This window comes from Pseudorasbora parva, chromosome 22 (assembly GCF_024679245.1).
Source record: "Pseudorasbora parva isolate DD20220531a chromosome 22, ASM2467924v1, whole genome shotgun sequence".
Classification (NCBI taxonomy): Eukaryota; Metazoa; Chordata; class Actinopteri; order Cypriniformes; family Gobionidae; genus Pseudorasbora; species Pseudorasbora parva.
Genome location: NC_090193.1, coordinates 8035575 through 8058114, shown reverse-complemented (window position 1 = coordinate 8058114; position 22540 = coordinate 8035575). Strand labels below are relative to the sequence as shown.

At 40.1% G+C, this 22540-nt stretch overlaps 1 protein-coding gene across 3 annotated transcripts in view; it reads right to left on the bottom strand.

Annotated features, from left to right (window-relative positions):
• The window catches only part of ptprga (protein tyrosine phosphatase receptor type Ga), a 360225-nt gene that overhangs the window by 72506 nt on the left and 265179 nt on the right, over window positions 1-22540 (bottom strand). For all 3 annotated transcript variants that reach the window (XM_067431991.1, XM_067431989.1, XM_067431990.1), the window contains exon 7: window positions 8857-9014. In XM_067431991.1, the coding sequence (XP_067288092.1) occupies window positions 8857-9014 (158 nt within the window). The remainder of the gene's footprint in view (window positions 1-8856; window positions 9015-22540) is intronic.

Genomic DNA, 22540 nt, shown 5'->3' with positions numbered 1-22540 from the left:
ATTCGACCAGGACTGGTTTTCCGGGGGGAAATTCATGTTGCAATTTTAATCCCATCCAAATCTGCCAAGTCAATGTTTTTCCTCACACAACCTCTGTTCAAATTCCAGGGAAAATTACCTACTTTTTTCCGGCAAACTCACAGTCCTCAGCGGAATCTAATCCCATCTGAATGTGAATGTCTGTGATTGTCTTATTCTAACGCTTCTCCTCGTGTGTTTTTGACCTGCCTGAGCTACCATTTGCACACCAATCTTCGACATGCTTTCATTTAGCCTCAATATGGTAGGGTATCCGACAAAAAAATGACATATACACTCACTTAACAGAGCCAAATCACTGAAACTGTGAAGATTGCCCATTTTAATACCAGTGGCAGGTAAGAGTAAGAAACTTGTCTACATTTCTCTGCTCACTTATGCAAATTTATTATAAACAGCCACTGGTAAACTCATTTCTTAAAAAGAGTTTTTATCAATAAATAATAAATTAAAAGACATCATATGTGATGCACGCAAGCACAGCACATGACCTTCTGTAATGTCCACATCTAGAAAAATGAATAAGGCTATATATAATTAGGTAAACGTATGAGTGTGAAAATGTGTGATCCAAAAACAGATCCTGCGCATCTGTATCTGTTTTATCATCTGTTTCAGAATCAGCTCAACAAATATGCGCGCGTGCTCCGTCACGCATCTGAAAATGAAAACCCTCACGAGCGTTGTCAAATCCTACATTCCCACGCGCTGTACCTCTCCAAAATCCCACCAAATCTGATCTGTGACATCACTTCCTGTGCTTTAGGGTTCCGCGCCGAAATCCGCTTCATCAATACGGCGCTCTCGAATAATCTCCTGATCGCAATCCTCATCTATTAATCCCTCGTACGCCAAAACCTTGCTTCTAAACAGCTTACTGGGATTGGGCATCAGCCACAAAAGCACGTCTCTTATTGTGTACAACACTTAGCGCTCTAGTAATCCGGGACAGATGTGTTTGTGTGTGTGTGTGTTTATGAAATGACTGTGCATCATGGGTATGAAGGTTAAGTAATCCCTGGTGGGAAATCACAGCAACAGGGCCGTTCTGGGTCACACATCTGTGTGTGTGCGTCAGTGCTCAAAAGACATGTTGGAGTCTGACGGTTGATTAATCCCTTATGGCTAACCACAGCAACAGGGCATTCTCGGGGCAAATGGCAAGATGTGTCTGTGTGCGATGTCCACCTATGCTCCAGATGTTGCAAATGCAGTAGACCGGCTGTGCATCGATCGGCTCTTAAAGCGCCCCAGAGCTCTGTCTGTCAGTCTCCGTGACCTACTTCCTGCTTTGATGAAGAACAAAGGAGCAAGAAAAATGGGGAGTGAAGGACAACTGTCTTTCTCCATAGACTCACTTATATCTGCCTCAGCCGTGTTTCCTTTTAAACAAAATCACCCAGAGAAGAAAGGGAACAAAATAACTTAAAGAGGTGTCAAATGAGAGCAGAAAGCATTTACAGCTCTAAGGAAGGGACTTTGTCTTCCTGTTAAACGCTCGGTGAGCTGTGACCCATACACGTATCACTTCCTGCCGTTTTGCTCTGACGGGCTCAGAACATTTGGATACTGATGGTGACTCACACATCTGACAAAATCTGGGCTATGACTGAGCAGATTGTACAGTGATTATACACGAGGGTTTGGCTATGTAAAGTCATGTAAATGCTCTCATAATGCATCATAAATGGTTTAAAATTGAATATTTCCATCGATTACCCTGGTTTTACTTTGAATCGAAATGACTTTTCAACATTTGATGTTTTGAAGTTCTACATTTTGATTTGCATTTGAGCCGTTAAAGAGAAAGTTCTCATTTAATCACCCTCATGTTATTCCAAACCTTCCAAAGTTTCTTTCTTCGGCTGAACACAAAAGAAGATGGGTAACCAGATAGTTGACTTCCATATTATTTTGTCCCTACTATATAAGTCTATGGCTACCGTCAACTCTCTGGTTACAAGATTCTTCAAAATATCTTCTTTCTTATTAAAAAGAAGAAAGAAACTCAAACAGGCTTGACAACATTATCATTGTTGGCTGAACTATCCCTTTAAAATGGGCTAAAATGAGTCGATTCTACTTATAATAAGTCAGTATGCTACAAAATATTTTTACCCACACACTGGATTCCCATCCAGGTCATGTCTTTAATTTGACTGGTTCTACAAACTGCTCTGGGGTGCGTTTCCAAAAACCATAGTTGCTAACTAAGTTAGCAAATTTGTTGGTGGCAATGCAATTTCCCATTGCCAACCAACTAAGTTGCTAACAGATTAGCAACTATGGTTTTGGGAAATGCACCCCTGAGCAGGATTTGAACCAGTGTCAACAACATGAGAGGCGGACTTGGTAACAAAGGGTGCTTTCACACCTGCCTCATTTAGTTCGGTTGAATCGTACTAGAGTTCGTTTCCCTCTTTGGTGCGGTTCGTTTGGTCAGGTCTGAAAGCAGCAATCGCACTCGGGTGCGCACCAAAAGCGGACCAAACAAGCGTACCGAGACCTCCTTGAAGAGGTGGTCTCGGTACGATTTCAAACGAACTCTGGAGCGGTTTGTTTTTGGTGAGAACGTGATCCGACCTCGAACAGAACCAACTGCAAAAGTACTGATCATTTTTGGACTAAACCAGCTGCCGTAGTTAGCTGCGCTGACATTGTGTGCATGACATTATTACCTGATAGATCGTTGGCAATATTTTCGGGAAGATGAGCATGTCAAGAGTTAATAATTAATGCACGCCTCCTCTTGAAGTGACGAGCGGTGCGCTCTCGCCGTTTACAGTTCATTAGATCGTTGTTTTCACGTCGCATCTGCGCGTCATTATAGAAATGTATTTGCATACTGTGGTAAATACACACAGTGTAGTAGATTATGGCCAGGGACAAAACTAGCCCGCGCAGTCGTCTATCCATAGTGTTATTATAGTTTGCTGGCTTTGTCTCTTCTGTTGGAATTTTCCCACACGTAAATTCTGACCAATCAAAAAGCAGTTTAGGAAATACGCCATGGCCAATGAGTGACGTGGATGTTGTCACGTGCTTGCGTTTTGGGTCGTTTCAACTGGTTCGGACCAAAGCAATCAGTGTGGTGTGAAAAGGAACCAAAAAAGCTGAAAAATGCAACAATGTATAATTGTTTGCCCTTGGTTCGGACCAAATGAACCGAACTAGAGATGTGAAAGCACCCAAAGACGCTAAAGACGCTAAATTAGTGCTCGTTCACACGAGTGACAACCACGCAGTGTAAATTCGCGATCCGAAAATCGTGCTTAAAATCCTGCCGTGTGAAACGTGTTCTGACTGAAAATTACATCGCCGATGACCGACAGGCAATGAGTGAGCAAGATACAGGGCAGCTGTAGTCCAGTTATAGACTAGAATATAAATATTTTAATAGATATATTTACAATCATACAAAACAGAAACAAAGCGCAAAGTTTGCTTGACCAGCTACAACAGCAACGCATTGCAAAATGAGTTATTTACCTCCAACTCTCTTTGGTCCCTGTGTCTCCCCAAACATTTCCTCCTCCATATTTTTTCTCTTCTTTTTCTCCTTTTCTCTGCAATCAGCGCACAGTCAATTTGGATCGCAAGCTTCTTGTGGGCTATAATTTTGAATAATTCCAGTCTCACAAACTCCTCCGGTCTGACGCACGCGTGATCTCACGTTGTTTCCTTGTCACATCTCCCTTGTTTGCTAGTGAAACGTAGTTTGTGGACTGGACAGAGTTGTCGGCGATTCTTCCTCTTGAAAATCCATGCAGTGTGAAACCTCCTGTCGCCGATTTATCGTGCAGTGTGAACACAGCAGCAACTGGATGCTACCCCAGATAGGCATGCAGTGTGAAAAGAACTGTGATCGGACTACTTTGAAGATCACAGTGAACTTGGCATTAATTGTACAGCTCTTGCTAGCTGGCGCCAGTTACACATGGACAAAATCAGGCACATGTAAAAGTTCAACTATTAGAGCTGCATGATTAATAAAAATGAAATACACAATACACGAGACATTCGTCTGAACGTGTATGACTATAGTGTCGTGTGCTTTAAAAGTGAAGAATTGAAAACGTTTCTCAGAGGAGTTCGGCTGTGCAAACTTTGGCTACCCACTAAAGCACACAGTACTATCAGAATGCTAATTAATGTAACGCCAGTAAAAAATATCAATAAAAAAAACATAACTATAAAATAGTCAACATCACTTACGTTAGTCAACCATTTTGACCAAACAACTGGAATAATTTATATGAGACTCTGATATTGTATGACGTGGATTGTACAAACACGTACAACTATTACACTGTATGTTTTTTTACTTCTGTATCTAGGTTTTGGTCATGCATTCTGTGTCTTCCTATTGTATACCTGCTTGACAGGTTTCCATTATTTTAATTATTTTCAGTATTGCGTCGGCTGAAAGTTTTAAGGGTGCTTTTACACTGACAATTTTGTGCGCACACGGGTTCGATTGACGTCAGAGTTCGGTTTGTTTGGATGATGTTAATGCGGTCTTCCGAACTCGGGTGCGCACCTGCGAACCTGAGTCGCTTAAAGGGTTAGTTCACCCAAAAATGAAATTGATGTCATTAATGACTCACCCTAATGTCGTTCCTTAACCGTAAGATCTCCGTTCATCTTCAGAACACAGTTTAAGATATTTTATATTTAGTCCGAGAGCGTATCTAAGTGTATGTACACTATACTGTCCATGTCTAGCCTAGAAATCTAGACGCACCCTAGCGGCAGCAAATTTAATTTGCCCGCAAGTGTGGTCTAGCAACTCTCAATTCTTATCTGAGCTGTATTCCTCAGAATCTGGACGGCCCAATCACATCGTGTAGGTAGGCTATAGAGTCGGCGGGCGGGGCCATAATGACTACGGCCGAGTTGCGTTTGCGTGCTTCTAGTACCACAGTCTTCTAGTAAACACAGAAACTGGCGAACGGCGGCGGTCTTTCGAATCAGCTCTGCCCGCGCCTCCGGAAGACTTGGAGTTAAGCTTTCCTCTGAGAAAAGAACAAAGAGCGGCACTGAAGTCATTCTTAAAAAGGGAAGATGTGTTCGGAGTTTAGCCGACCGGATACGGCGAATGTTTAATCAGTCAGCGAGCTCCCCTTCACCGTCATTGCTCCGATTGGTGTACCGCTATCCTATCGCGTGCAGAGGGAGTTTGAAAGACAACCGTTTATCCCGCCCCTCGGACTGAGCCCTGTCTATGGTGAGTTTCCAGACCAAACATCTTGATGTGGGTCTGGCTTGTCAGGCTAGTCCATGTCCAGAAAGGGAATAAAAACATCATCAAAGTAGTCCAAATGTGACATCAGTTGGTTGATTAGAATCTCTTGAAGCATCGAAAATACATTTTGGTCCAAAAATAACAAAAACTACGACTTTATTCAGCATTGTCTTCTCTTCCATGTTTGTTTTCAAACCTCAAATAAAGATTCAAACGGTCATGAATCAGCGCATTGATTCATGATTCAAATCGCCAATGTCACGTGATTTCAGTAGTTTGGCAGTTTGACACGCGGTTTTATTTATTTTGGGACCAAAATGTAGGGATGTCCCGATCAGGTTTTTTTGCCTTCGAGTCCGAGTCCGAGTCATTTGATTTTGAGTATCTGCCGATACCGAGTCCCGATCCGATACTTCTATAATACATAAAAAAAGAATAAAGAAGAGCGAAAAAACAAACCAGGATGTTCCTTATTTTTTATTTTATTCACCTTATTTTAACACTCAACAACTCTAACAAACAGAGCACTTCTGTGAGGTAGCTTGAACAATCAAGTAATAAATAACATAAATTCTTCACTTTTGGATTTTAGTGCAACATTAAAATAAAAAAATTCCTGGACCGGAGTTGCAGATGCAGAACAATTAAGTATGTTGGTGTGAAATACACAGTTATGGAAATTAAATTAAATAATCTGCTCCCAATAATCCGGAAAAAAGTCTGTTAGTGCCTTAGTGACAATTTCTTCACTCAGAGATGATGTCGATCTCAGCTGTCAATCATGACATCACACAGCCGTTTTTATAGCATCAAATAACTAAACTTATTTAAAAAACGAACACTTTAAATGAAATCATCGTGAAGATAACTGCCTACAATGACATAAATGAACTTTGGGGAAAAAATATTTGAAGTGTAATTTGACTGAAGTGTAATTAACAATGCTTTTCAGGTTTTTATAGGTCTAACATTAGTTTTTAGGTAGAAATTGAATAAAGTAGGCTAATCAAATGTAAAATGCATATTTAACTGTTTAAATTAAAGACTAATCCTTACAAAAGCTATTCAATCAAGAGCAGTGGGTGATTTGATTCCTTATCTTTTCTTTGACATTAAACAGACAGCACGGCTACTGCCCCTTTAAGACCTAATGGAAGGCTCTACGTCGTCTTTCTCGGCTGCATAAAGTCCTCTTAAAGCATATTCAGACTATATGTCTGCTTGGATACTCATAAAGATGGACATGTTGACATACTTCTTGTGTGAGTTTGTCCGTTTAAGCGCAAGACTTGAAAGAGAACTCAATATTTGCGCGCTGTGAGACGAGTGCGCGCTTTCGGATGATGCACAGAGACAGATCAGCGCGCTCGCTCTCATTCGCGTCTTCTCTACACATGACAGTGAAAATGACTGCTCAATGACAATACGGCAGCACTCGCATGAATTGAACAAAGTTTACACAGATAGACCGTTTTGCCCACGGTTTTCTTTTATTAGCGCTGTTGTAATGTATCACTGAGGAGCCAGCACGTGTATCCATCTACAGAAACATAGCCGCCTACATAAAGCATTATTTTCAAGTTAAAACCTATATTATTGCGTCATCAGATGTGAGATGAACCGCGGTGCAAGTGCTCACTTTGTCTCTCACCCCAGAATATACATATATATCCGAGTCCTGATCGGGATGTAACGTCCGATTCCGATCGAGTCTGAAATCACGTGATCGGGTCCGATTTCCGATCACGTGAACGGATCGGGACATCCCTACCAAAATGTATTTTCGATGCTTCAAGAGATTCTAATTAACCAACTGATGTCACATATGGACTACTGTCGGACTAAATATAAAATATCTTAAACTGTGTTCCAAAGATGAACGGAGGTCTTACGGGTGTGGAACGAGATTAGAGTGAGTCATTAATGACATCAATTTCATTTTTGGGTGAACTAACCCTTTAATTGTGAAATGTGGTTCATGTAAACTCCAGTACGGTTCATGTACACTCCAGTGATGTGAACGCATCATACTAAATTGCGGAAGTGAACCACTATTAATGACGTATGATTTGATAAAAATGTGTTTTGTGTGTTATACTCATTTACCCGATGAGCGTCACTGACATACTGCAAGCAGAGAGCTGTAGATCTCATTAGAGCATTTGCAGTACATAGCATATAGACGCAAGTGCCATTACCTGCTGAAGCTTTGGTAACAAAACCAACAGTTCAAAAACAAAAAATTGAGAGTAAATAAAATAAATAAATAAAAGAGAGTTGAGCAACGATATAAATTTTACCACCTTCTTACCAAGCAACCGGGTAAACAGCTGCTGCTTTGATGATGCAAACGCACCCCGGTTCGGACCCAAATAATATAGCGAATGTGAACACAGTCCAGCGGGGGAGGGGCAGGGGGAGGGGGGAGCAATCGAACTCGAACCAACTGTGAAAGCACCCTAACAATCAGGTAATGGGCATATCAATCCCCATTCAAGATACACGAGCAGAACAAAATTATCTGTAAATAATTCGTAAACCCATATCCGAAATGTACGCAATAATGGTGTTACGTATGATTTAAACACGGAGTTGGTGCTCGTTTTTGAGTGTGGAATTAAATATGCGTTCTCGGCCTATTTCTTTTTTAAATATTGACTTTATCGTTATAGTCTTACACCATACGGGTTATGAATCTTGAAATGTCTTTGAAATAACATGGAATCTTACATGGCCGGCCCTGGTGAGTTTTATACAGATGTCCTTTGATCTTTTATATGTAAGAGCAAAGCCTCACACGGTGAGATCAGAAGCCGCAGAGAGGCCAGAGATGGATTGGTTTCTGACATAGAACAACCTTTATAAACAGTCACTGTGTTCCCTGCCTGTCCATTATAAACTTTAGTCCTCACTTATCACGTCTCTCTTTGTTTGGTATCTGAGTCTAACAGTGGTGACTGCGAGACCAGACCACCCCACAGTATCCATCCTGATGAGTTAGCCTCTATCCTCGCCACTTTGGTGTAAACTCATCTCACCTTCACGTAGCACTTCATATAGTCTGTTAGCATGATGATGCCCCCTTTTTGGTGGTTGGCTTTGTTCTATTACAGTGTAAAAGCTCAGTTTAAGAGTTTTTGTATTATTTGGAGCTCAGGAGCATTGCCGAAAGGGAGGACAGAAGCGTACATTCTAATGGAGAGCCATGAGTCAGTGTGGTGAAAGTCGAAGGTCTTTTAAGGTCCTTTCGAACAATAATGGTTATTATACTCACAAGAGTATTCTTTTATTTCTCATACTGTTTAGCTCTTGTCCCAAACCCCAGGTGTTTTTATGAGCTCTGTCTAATAAATCTATAACAGTTTGAATTCCTCAGACTTCTCAACTGGGTCAGCCACTCTGTATTATGGGAATTGTCACTTTGAGCTTCGCTTTGAATAAAGACGCATAATAAGCTCCCAATTTTGTTTGGAATAATGCGGCATATGTCTTAAAATAAATGTTTCTTTTAAAACCCTCAACAAGCATGAATAACTTCAAAACACTTTCATATGTGTGGCATAAAGACTCACCTGTTTGTAGGAGAGGAACACAGGCCGACTGAAGACGATCCACTCCACCACTTTACTGCAGGGCGGGGTGGTCAGAGAGCCGATGTAGCGGTAGTAGCTCCCGATTGAAGAGGGTAACAGGTCTCGGAGCACGAAAGGCTCTAGAAATGTCTCTTTCTCTGTAACAACAACAAAGAACACATTGAGAACATAAGGATTTTAGTGGTAAGTAGTGGTTGCATAAAGGCGACATAATTAGAACGAATGCTTATATTCTTTGGATTTTGAACAGGGTTCTCATTATTCTCCAACTCTTTCTCCGCCATTAACAGATTTTTCCATTATTTATGACTTTCTGTGTTTTCACTGGTACACAGTATTACGCATCTTATGAAAAATTACATGATCTACAGATCAAAACACAGGAAAGCAAAAGCAGTAACAAGTGAAAGATGTCATATGTGATTTAGCCTATTTTTTCTGTGCGACATTTTTACTGTGTTGACAGTATCATGATAAGACAAAATAACAAATACAACGATTGCATAGCCAACATTTTATATTTGTTATTCCAGTCACTCTCTTTCTTTAGGGTAAATTAAAACCTGCAATCGAGGTCAACATTTTGCAGGATCGGTCGGGATGGAAATAATTCTAAGAGGTAAGCGGGTGAACACAGAGTGATTTTTAAGCGGGAGCGGATGGATGCGGAATAGAACCTAGCTGCAGGGGGGCAAAAAAAAAAAAAAACAGTCCAGCGCAGACTTCTACAGCATACAAATCAAAGCTGTTCAACGTTACCGAATGAAATGTCAACCTATGGGATTCTTCAAGCTTTGGGGGTGTTGATGGACTCGATCTACTCCACCTGTTTTGATGATCATTGTGAATCCACATAAACACAATTTTCACAGCTTTTTCCACAACTGTTAATAAAAAAAGAATCCAGGAAGCTAGAATAAAACAGATTCATATAACTAAATATTCTAAGGGCCATGAAACTCTTCTGCTCCACGGGCCTGGAGACTGAGGCAGAGCAGATGACCAGGGTGGGGAAGACCGGACAGATGACCAGAGTGGCACAATGAGGTGATGAGACACAAGAGAAAACATTGAGTGCTAATGAGTCCGGGCAAAGGATTATGGGTAATGTAGTCTATGATGGAGTGACAGTCCGGGGTGGAGTGCCCTCTGGTGGTGATCACGGGCACTTACACTGGTAAATTGTGACAGCAATCACTTTCCCCTCTCCCCCTCCCCCCTGACTCGAGGTTGCCAGGATCAGCAGGAACGTTTGTAGCTGCAGCTGTGGTAACTAGAGAAGAGCTGGCAACCCGGATGCCGAAACACTACTGACTTTGTGATTGGTCGATATGTGGAGGGCGGAGCTTCAGGCCAAAACACAACATGTCAACATCAACATCAGTTGAGGGCTGCAACAACAACTTTTAAATGACAATATCCTGGCCGGACTACTGTTGTCAGTGATATTTTAAATTAACATGATTTATTAATGTCTAGTGACATAGGACCATTTTATGACTAATTGAAATACATTTCTTACATACAGTTCCTTGAAGAAATGTATATTTAAAAACAAATATATTTGCAAATGAAAGCAAATACAATACTATTGCCAAATGATGGCAATGTTGATAATAAATATTCTTGAAATTATTGTTGTGATTTTAGTTCCAAGAATCAGCCTTCAATTTGATTTAGAAAGTATAAAACTCTGGTGATAAACTTAATTTTATCGTTCATTTTATACACAGCGAAATGGAGCAGCTGCATCTTTGAGATTAATCTTTGTTTTGTCCTGGAATTGTTTTCCTACTTGTTATGTCTGTTGTTATTCCAAAAAGGGACATGGTCCAGACTAAATGTTCAAGCTGTGGATGAGTTGTGCGTTTAGCGTTTTAAAGCCACTCAATCCTCGAGAGGACACAATCTGCAGATTTCTACCCATAATCCTCCTCTGATTGAAACGCTTATCAGTTCCATCCAACAATGCCTGCCCAACATATGGTTGGCCTGGTGACATGATAAAACGAGAACGGCTTTCAACTTGAGTGTTTCTTGTTCTGATTTTCAAATGCATAAACATTGTGCCTGAAATCAAGATAAACAGATGCAGAAAACTGATTGGTTTGATGCGAAGCGAGGATGATGCACAAAGAATAAAGTATCTCGCCAGCCCGCTGACCCATATTCCGAAACTACCATTGGGAAACCTGCTCAAAGGAGCTTAGCATGCAAATGGCATTCGATTTGGAAATATTTTTGCAGAAATTCTGCACATTTGATAATAGTACAGCCTGAACAGTCCAACCCTCAAAAAATGCAGCGTTGACACTGTCTGTCCCGGCGTTGGGCCGCTTGTGTGATGATTTTGTATTGACAATCAGAGTGGCGACGGTCAGGTAAATGAAGACTTCAAAACATCCCTAGAAGACTGAATTAATGAACCTGTAATACATTCTGTAGAGAAACATAGACCTCATTTCACTGTTTTGATTTATGCACCCCAGAGAAGTGATGCTTGGTTGAGCGAACAATACTTGATGACTGGTGTTGCGCGAAGGGACAAACATGAACTCGCAACGCACAACGCCACTACCAATCACAGCGGGGTTTAGAGATACTGCAATCTGATAGCCGTCTCATTATCACTCACCGAGAGAGAGAGTAAAATAAACGGGACCGGGCGCTCATTTATATGCAGCTGGGTGGCTAGTGTGTAAATGGGAAGGCTAACATGCCTTGTGTTGTGTGTATATTGAAGTTAAGGTTGAATGAATGGTAATCCCCTGAAGGTTGGACAGGGAATGTAGAACTAGAGAGAGAGAAGCGTTTGCTGTGCCTCAGTGGCATGGTAATGGATGCCACAGAGCGCTTTTCTGTCACACGCACACACAGCCACAGGGCAAACACTCCAGTCTCGCATCCGTTGTCTGGACTCCCTTCGCCACACGCAGTCCCGCCGCCGAAACGTCCGTCATGAGGTTACATCAGCTGCCTCACACTAGGAGAATGCGCAGAGCCAGTGCAGGAGTGAGGACATTTCGATATTTGGGCTACATTTAAGCCACTATTTCTAATGGATAAAATCAAGCTACATCGTTGTGAATGCTGTTTTATGTTTACTTTAAAGGGGTGCTCTCTTATCATTTAACATCCAAGATGTATACATCTTTCCTTCTTCAGATGAACACAAACAATCAAATATCCATATCTTTAAGTCCAAAATAATGCCAGTGAATCGGTTCCAAAAAGCACATACAGTCATCATGACAGTAATCCATGCAACTCCAGTGGATGAATCAATGTATTTTGAAAGAAAACAATAGCTGTGCTTTAAGTATTATGGGGAGATTCCAAAGACATAATGATTTTTAATACTGTGCAAACTGTATATTCGATTCCCTAATCCTTTTCAAAACAACATGACTTAGTGTGATTTATAAACAGTTTTCCTCATGAGGGCCAAAAAATGTGAGGCTACTCACTGCAGAGCCATTACCTCCAGCCTCCATATATACTATTAGTCAAGGCTTCTTGCACAAAAAACACATCATTTAGTTCTACATGCCCATTGTCTGCCCCCTCTGTGACCATCAGAGCTAACAGATTTTTTTGTGTTACTGTCCCCTTGAAACATTAATATTTAATGATCGGCTTTACTCTTCACGTTTGAAAACGATCAAATTGTACCAAAATGTAATTTACAATAAGATTCACAGGCCAGGTTATTGAATGCTAAATATACCTTAAAGGTGCCCTCGAATGAACAATTGAATTAACCCCACCATAGTGAAATAATTAAAGTTCAGCGTCTTAAACTGAAGAAAGTGGCAATTACAACTGTATTCCTGCAAGCAGTAAGTAGCGATTTTATCCACTTATTGGCTGTTTAAACTATTTCTGATTACATTTACAGTTTCTTAGAGAGACAGCATTGTCTAGATAACACAAGATGCTAGTACAGTAACAACAGGAAGCACCAAGTACCGTACAAAATTAAATAGTGTGTCTAATGACAAAGGTTAATATTATTTTGTATTACACAAAAACCCCTTATATGTACAAGCTTAATTTAGTTGCTTACAGATCACTCACTCGATCCTTCTAGCTAACGTCACTTTCTCCACCATATAAGTTAAAACAAAAGTCATTTGACAAGGCTTCTATTAATTTTGTAAAAAAAATATAAATATTTTTGAGAACTGAAGTATGATGTTGTTGCATCCTTGTATTTCAGAGTACATCACAGTCACTGCGTAGCCTACATTGTGACTAACATTATATAAACATGCAAAATCACTGACCAAAAAGGACAAGTCTAAAATGTACTTTAAAAAATAAAAGCACTGGTTTTGGTTTTGTCAGGGAAAAAAGGAGAACATTCAAGTGTTAGTGCTTGCGGTTGCAGATTTCAGTACTTTAAATCCCCCAATCAAAGCTTTTCTGTGAAAAGAACACGTATACTATCCGGTGTTTTACCTAAACATGTGCAATCTGGCAACCATATGCATGCAAGCTCTCTCTCTCACGGGCGGAGATGATCTGAAAACACCAATAAACAAGAAAGCTGCATTTTAGCAATCTCTATTTGAGCTGCTGAAATAAGCCAATCAGAGCAGAACTCAACATTAATATTCATGACCCTTCCAAATAAGGCAAAAACAGAGCATTACATCCTAGGGACAATTTCTAGGGTTGTAAATGGACCTGTAAAACTTTATCTAGACAATTCTTGCCCTTAAAGGTCCTGTTCTTCGCGTGTTTTCGAAGCTTTGATTATGTTTAGAGTGTGCAGTATGAGTTCATGTTTCGCGTGTAAAAAAACCATAGACTGTAAAAAAATATGGACGTAGCGTCCGTGACGTCACCCATAGGATTCTGATAAGCCGTTCTGAAGCTGAAAGTATGGGCGAGCTGGGCGTTGCCATCTTGTGAGCGAGTCATCGCGTGTCACTCCCGGATAACAGAAAATGGGCAAAAAGGCGGGATGTGCGCGGAGCTGAGGTGACGCAATAACTATAGACGGCGGATAAATGGCTATCCACTTGTAACCACGCCCTTAATTATGCAGAACCTTAAGGCTTTATATAACGTAAACGAAGGAGTTATAAAAAAATTCACCCCCCTCAGAGTTGTCATGAAGATCAAAATTAGCCTTATAAGCCAAAACCACAATTTGTACCAGGCTGTAAACATGTTTTTTTCTGCTTTAAAGTTGAGAATTTTAACATGGGGCTCAATGAGATTCTGCTCCCTTCTGGAGCCTGTCCCTAGTGGCCAGTTGAGGAATTGCAGTTTACATTACTTCCGTATTGGCTTCAAGAGAAATCGCGGGAGGTTGCCGCTTGAAAAAAACACAGTATTTTTCACACAATTTACTTATCTGTACAGCGCTGTTTCCTCTGTCCTAAAAACGGCCTGATGATTTCCTTGTTCTATGAAGTCCCTCCTTTAGAAACACGTAACGAGTTCTGATTGGGCCAGCGCTTCCCGTGTTGTGATTGGACAGCAGCTTAGCGCACTTTGCCCGGAAAGGTCCCGCCTCTTACCATAACGGGGAGATGCGAGCGCTCAATGTGCGCTCTTCTCCACGTGGGAGAGCAACAAGACCACGCCCCCTATTTTGCGTGTTCTTGTGGGCGGAGGGTTAGTCAACAAACGGTTCTAGTGACGTCATTCCTGAAGGAAGTGCAGGGGTGTAGTCCAAACCGGCCGTTCGCTGTAGGCTTTGAAAGGGAACTTCTGTTAAATAAAATATCTCGCTTGGCATTGAACTTTGAGCTTTATAATTTTACAGGTATTATTTATGCTCCAACATGCAACATTACACACTAACTAAAGTTTGAAAGATGGAATCGAGAAGAACGGGACCTTTAAATAAGCCACATACCCGGTATGTAAGATATCAGAGAACAATTTAACATATTGTTTCAGCTCATTCTAGTGGCACTTTTAATGTGAATGTCAGTGTGGGTGGTCATATGTTACTGTGCTTATTGTGCTGTCATCATAAACATAATAAGCATTAAAAAGTTTATCCCTGCACATTTTGGTTAACAGTCCAACAATTTGGTATATAAGAGTAATCGCGGTTCCTGCCTTTGAACAACTTACTACCAGTTTAGTGTTATACTGCCTATAATATTCATGAGCCAATAAGCTTTTCCTATGTATGTCATTAATGTGAACATTTCTGGTCAAGTTGCTTCGTTTCCATAAATAGCCAAAGTGGACTGGAGAGGGAGCTCGATCTACATTGTACATCATCATACTCTGAAAAAGCAAGGAATTTCTTGTTATCCATTATACATCCTCTTTAATAGCTTTAATAACTCTGGAACTACTGACGTGAGCGAACCCGTGAGCGAAGCTCTATACAGACCTCATTTGTCCCCGCCGCTGACGTTAAAATGAAGCATGAACTTCATGAGAGATTCATTAAAGCCTGCTCATGTTAACGTCAGGCGAAAGAACAAAAGCTTACGTCCTTAAATTAAGGATTCGCAAGTAACATGTTCCCAGAGGGCCTGTATAATGCGCCTGCATGTGTCGCCTCGACCATCTCCATTGTAATCAGTTTGAAGCAAAGGCAAATGCACTGATGTTCACACTGGGCCGTTCTCACAGAGTGCATGCTGTCGTGTAATATCCGACTTAGGGTTTGCATGGCATGTCCGCTTCTAACATGTGGTTAAATATTAAGAGAAATAACCTTATAGGAGCTTAATGGATGGTAGCTTAACAAGACAGCTCTCCTCTTCCACCAGCCGAGAGCTTTAAATACAGCGTGTTAAATTCTTCCTTATGCTTCTCAACATGGATGCACGCCTCTTAAGCGCCAACACTATTCAGACACTGCTCAAAATCTTCATTTTTAGTAGTCAGAGTGGGGGAAACAGGTTTAAGAATTCATGTACGGCCGCATACGTGTAATTTAAGCTGGAAATCGTTTGGTTCAGCTACCTGTACGTAGTGTATGTTTGTGGCAGAAGATCGGCAGGTTGGAATTATAGACGTCTGATCGCTGACAGCGGAGACACGGCTCTGAATGTGTGCAGACCCCCTGCTCCTATCTGTCTGGGATAAGAAGAAAGAACACAGCTCTGTCCCACCTCCCACCAAGAACGCACACACATACGCCTCCATACCATCCCTTACTCTAACCCTGCTGAGCAAACAAGATCAACACGCTTCAGCAAACAGGCCACAGTAGCCTGACTGGTGGGGAAAGAGTGGATTAAAAGGATGAATAAATGTGCCTCTGTCTGCTCTTCTCTCGTAGTTTATCATTTGAATCAAAGGGTCAAGGTTTGGCTGTAGATGCTGCAACTAGACCAATATTGGACAAAAAGCATCTTTCTTTATTAATAGACATTCAAAAGTAGCCCTATATTCCAGTGGTGTGCAGCGGTGTTCTAAAATGAGGAGGCAAATAAGGCAAAAAAAAACACAAAAAAAAAACAAACAAAAAAAACATTAAATACACTATATTTAAGTTTTTACGACATTTGCCTTTACTGTACATGTACTTTTTTTTTCTTCTTTAATGACATCCATTCTTGGCTCACCCTTTGCAGCTATAACATGTTCAACTCTTCTGAGAAGGCTTTCCACAAGGTTTAGCAGTGTGTTTATGGGAATTTTTGATCCTTCTTCTAGAAGCGCATTTGTGAGGTCAGGCACTGATGTTTGAAGGCTTGGCTCTTAGTCTACGCTCTAATTCATACCAAAGGTGATCTATCGGGTTGAGGTCAGGAATCTGTGCAGGCCAGTCAAGTTCCTCCACACCAAACTCACTCATCCATGTCTTTATGGACCTTGGAACAGGAAGGGGCCATCCCCAAATTTTCCTACAAAGTTGAGAGCATGAAATTGTCCAACATGTCTTGGTATGTTGAAGAATTAAGAGGTCCTTCACTTGAACTAAGGGGCTAAGCCCAACCCCTGAAAAACAACCCTCTACCAAACTTTACACTTGGGACAATGTGGGCAGTCAAGTACTGTTCTCCGGGCAACTGCAAAACCTAGACTCATCCATTGGATTGCCAGACAGAGAAGTGTGATTTGTCACTCCAGAGAACACATCTCCACTACTCTAGTCCAGTGGTGGCGTGCTTTACACCACTGCATCCAACACTTTGCATTGCATTTGGTGAAGTAAGGATTGGATGCAGCTACTTGGCCATGGAAACCCATCCCATGAAACTCTTTACACGCTGTTCTTGAGCTAATCTGAAGGCCACACAAAGTTTGGAGGTCTAGTTTTGACTCTGCAGAAAGTTGGCGCCTTCTGCACACTGTGCCCCTCAGCATGCGCTGACCCCGCTTTGTGATTTTACGTGGCCTACCACTTCAGGCTGAGTTGCTTTTGTTCCCAATTGCTTCCATTTTGTTATAATACCACTAAAAGGTGACCATATATTTTTTGGTGAGGAAATTTCATTCTATGTTGTATTTTTACCCTAACTATTTATAGATATAGTTACTGTCATACGACAAACAATATCCTATAACATATTAAACATTATAAACCTTGTCAGTAGTATTTGGTAACACTTCGATGAAGCCCATGCTAATAATGAATTATAGCATAATTTATACTTATTAGTAGGGGTGACCCGTAATAGTCGAAGATTCGATGCATCGATATGCAGGACCGGATTCGACTATTGATCTCATGGTCGAATCTTCGCGGGTGTTATTTTGGCAATATGGGGGTGCTCATTATTAGTATTATAAAGACGTGTCCCTCGCGGCGCCGCGCCTTTAAAATTCGAACACATACACCGACGGCGGAATTCGACGCCTGTCCGCCGCGATTAAATGTATATTTCCCTCAAATCGTGAATGAACATACTGATTTCACCCTGTGCTACAAGATACACTCATCGTGCAGCTCTTCTGTCAGAAGTCGATTCAAAATTGAGCTCGCGCGTATATAATGTTCACTTCTGATTTCAGATAACGTTACCTGACACGGCGCTGAGCTTCAGTCTGGTGTGCGACTCCCTTCAGGCACAATCGGCTTAAGAACGTGCATGTAAACGCACTCAAAGTGTTCTTTTCCTCTCTAGGCAGGTATTTTTTTAGGTTTATTTATCAAAATGTTCTTTTATATATTTGTGTGATGTTCTGTGTTTCGATCGCGGGGGCTTTTAAATGTTATGAGAGAACGTGTGTAGTGTAGCCTAGTTTTGATCACTTTATTAAAAGTGGTGGCTGTGTGCCGTGTGTAAAGTAAAATAAAAATAGTCTTAGCCTCCTACTGACTTGTGTCCTGCCTTTCCCAACCCGTTTATACCGTTTATTTTTTTTTTCAGTCTATGGTTTACACACACACAGATGATTCGACTTTTGGTCGACCATAGAGAGATTCGAAAATTCTGATTCGAATGTGTAAATCCTTAGTCGGGGACACCCCTACTTATTAGTAAGTATCGCTATTCTATAAATATATGTATAAATACACATTAAGACCTATACTGCATTATAAGAATAGTTACATTTATAATATTTTTATAATTACTTACAAGTCATGCATTTGCTTTTTCAATGCGACTGCTCAATCAATTATACACTGGTTTAGAAGTATTATTTAGTCAGTTGTATGATTCCTTGGATGGCATTTTGATTTGATAAAATCTATATCTCCTCAGCGATATGCATGGTATTGTTTAGCAGTTTGAAATTATACATTTACAAATAATGTTGCATTTTTTTGCTTTTTTTAAATGAATAATTTCAAGATTCTTTTGTTAGTTTTTATTTTATTTGATTAATTATTGTTCATTAGCTACATTTATATACATTTATAAATAAATAAATCAAAATACATAACTTATGAGAAAATATTCATGATTTCTTCAACATGTGTGTTAGGAAAATTGCATCTTGTATTTTCCCATTACCTAAAAACCACAAAAGATGCATTTATGGAGGTTAGTACCTATTATTACTCACAATAAGTATTTATAAGAAAACAACACAGCTATTAAGAACAATATATTCACTTATTTGGCTGAAATATGAATTACTAAAAAGTAATTGTAACTATAAAAACATTATAGCATAAGAATGAAAAATGAATACTTAAAAATATATATTTATAAAAAGTTACATATTTAAATATAACTTTTCTTATAATGCATTATAGGTCTTAATGAGTTCATATATATATATATATATATATATATATATATATATATATATATATATATATATATATATATATATATATATATATATATATATATATATATATATATATATATTGAACTCATTAAGACCTATAATGCATTATAAGAAAAGTTATATTTAAATATGTAACTATAACTTTTAGATTAAAAAAAAAAAAAAAAAATTATATATATATATATATATATATATATATAAATATATATATTATATTCATAGAATAGTAATAGTGTAAGTAAAAATGGGGATATAATTCATTATGAAGCATGAGCTTCATAGAAAGTGTTACCGTTTCCCCCTGAAATTCTCTTATCATTGGCAATACAATTTTATTTATTTATGTTATTTATTTTTTTCTTAAATGTGTATTCCTAAAAATGACTAAATAATAAATCAATGGAAGTGTTAAAGAACCAGATTTTTAAATATTATATTTGACATTTCTCACCCTTAGACCGGAGTCTGAAATGGGTTCTTTTAACCACAAGAAACACTACAGCAACTGCATAACCTCATCCAGGCAACATCCTAGGATCATGGCAGTGACTTTTGAAAGTGCATGGATGACTCAGAATATCAGAATATGTAAAAATTGAGTTAATCACCATCATCACATCTTGGTAACCCTCATCACTGTCATCAGATTTAGCATCATCATCTTCGACTTCTGGCAGCAGGTGGAGGCAGAACTATCTTGGTAAAATCCCTTTTGAGTGGGCGCCGTTTAAAGTGAGTGCCATTATTACACTGCATTAGAGTTGATCTCTTTGTCAGAATGGCACTGCGATGCTTTTAGTACCACGGCTGCCCGGATTACACCACGAATTCGTCATTCTCTCTCTCTCTCGCTCACTTTCTACGACTGTCTCAGTGGGCAGCACAAATCGCAGGCCGGTAATTACCATCAAAGCTTCGCCGTGCCTTTAAACTTCGCACAGAAACATAAAGAGATGTTCCTGAGATGACTGAAAAGCAGGCAGAACAAGAGTATATTAACTAAGAAACCTTTAAAGACGTCAATTTACTCCGTCTGAATCATGGACAGACCTCGCTGCTTCGTCTTAATATTCCGGAATATACAGTTCAGTTCACGCTAGGAGCAGTTGGGGGTGTCTTCATCATTCTGGAGCTTTTAATGTCTGGAAGCAGACAGAGGGAACATTAAGGGAATTTATATGATGACTTTTAGGGACTTTTTTTCTTTAATTTTTCAGGGGTAAAATCATCTTTGTGAAAATAAAATTATATTTTTGTGCCCCTAGCACCTAACTGTTTGTTTTTGTTTTGGTAATTCTGTCTTAAAGTGATGAAAAATGACAATAATGCAGTCAATGTACAGCACCATCCGATAATGATCCTAATGGAAAGTATGATGGACAAACAGTAGCTTTTAGTACTGTTTTGTTTGTAAAACAGCTTGTAGTTCCTCAGCCTAGCACCGCTTTTGTTCACCTAAGTGCATACCTTTACTTCTATCACCTGTCAACAGAGATCACCAATCAAAAACACAGGTAGAAAATTGCACACATTCTCAACAAAGCTTGAGACAAAATGACAGATTAGATCAAAATGACAGATTAGATCATGTGTTTCCTTACACGTGTTGGATACATGACGGGTATATACTGTGTGTGTATATATACAGTATTTATATTGTGATGTAATGGCTGCCTCCCCCTTATTGTCCGCGCCATCCTGTCATTAAATCGTCTCCCTTCACCAGGTTCCCAACTACAGTGGGTGTGAGAGAGAGATGAGAGGCGCTGTAACAACCAGGACTTGTACACATGAATAGAACGGAGCCTCATCTCTGCCGCTGTTAAATACTGAGCGCATCGTGCATGCACACGGTGTCCTTGTGGGTCAAGGGACTGCTCACGCACCAAAATCGTGAGTCACTGACCCGTATGCCCGGGCAGGGATGCACACGTTTATCGCCCTCAGACTGAGAATGGCTGGGCCGCCTTGCTCCTTAAGCAGTGCAATGCTAAGGAAGATGAGCCAGCTGTTTGCTGTGCTCCTCAAACCATTCCTGAACCATTTTTGTTTTGTGACCAAGGCGGAGGGCCGCATTATCCTGCTGAAAGAGGCCACAGTCACCAGAGAATACCGTTTCCATGAAAGGGTGTTCATGGTCTGCAACAATGCTTAGGTAGTTGGTATGTGTCAAAGTAACATCCACATGGATGGCAGGACCCAATGTTTCCCAGCAGAACATTGCCCAAAGCATCACACGGCCTCAGCTGGCTTGCCTTCTTCACATAGTGCATCCTGGTGCCATGTGTTCCCCAGGTAAGCAGGGAACACATGGCACGCATACGGCCATCTACATGTAAAAGAAAACGTGATTCATCAGACCAGTACACCTTCCTCCATTGCTCTGTGGTCTAGTTCTGATGCTCATGTGCCACTGTGTGCGCTTTCGGCAGGGGTCAGCATGAGCACCTCTGCGGCTATGCAGCCCCAAACGCAACAAAAGGTGATGCACTGTGTACTTTGACATCTTTCTATCAGAACCAGCATTAACTTCTTGAGCAATTTGAGCTACAGTAGCTCTTCTGTTTTGATCACTCCCCACGTGCATCAATGAGCCTGTCACAATTTCACCACTATTCATTCTTTGGAGCACTTTAGATAGACACCACTGCAGACCGGGAACACCCCACAAGAACTGCAGTTTTAGAGATGCTGTGTGTGTGTGTGTGTGTGTGTGTGTGTGTGTGTGTGTGTGTGTGTGTGTGTGTGTGTGTGTGTGTGTTTCAATTATACAAAGATTGGGGCTGCCAAAAATAATCTATAAAATTGGTTAAAAAACGGTACTGAAAATGATTGTCAACAAATGTTATTATCTGACCATCTGCCAGTCACAACGCTTTACAGTAGTGAATAACACATTTCTATGGCCCAAACAAACACATATGGTAAATGGAAACAGAAAGAGCATTTGTAGGCAAGATTCAGAAACATGAAAATGCTTTATAATAAGAGCTTCAAACATAAGCATAACAATTTACCGTGGCTTGTACATTGCATTTTGGTGGTGTTTGTGTTTGAGTGAGAAAAGAATTCATGTCATTTGAAAGATATAGTCATTGAATGCATTTTTGCGCCAAAGCAATGGAAATTGATCCACAGTTTAGCCCACATAGACTGCTGTTGTGCTCAACTGTGTTATGAAAAAGGGACTTAAGTACTGAGAGATGGGTCCTAGTATAAAAACAAAACAAAAACATTGTAAAGTGGTTTGATTCCAGATTTGCTATCTATCTATCTATCTATCTATCTATCTATCTATCTATCTATCTATCTATCTATCTATCTATCTATCTATCTATCTATCTATCTATCTATCTATCTATCTATCTATCTATCTATCTATCTATCTATCCATCCATCCATCCATCCATCCATCCATCCATCCATCCATCCATCCATCCATCCATCCATCCATCCATCCATCCATCCATCCATCCATCCATCCATCCAT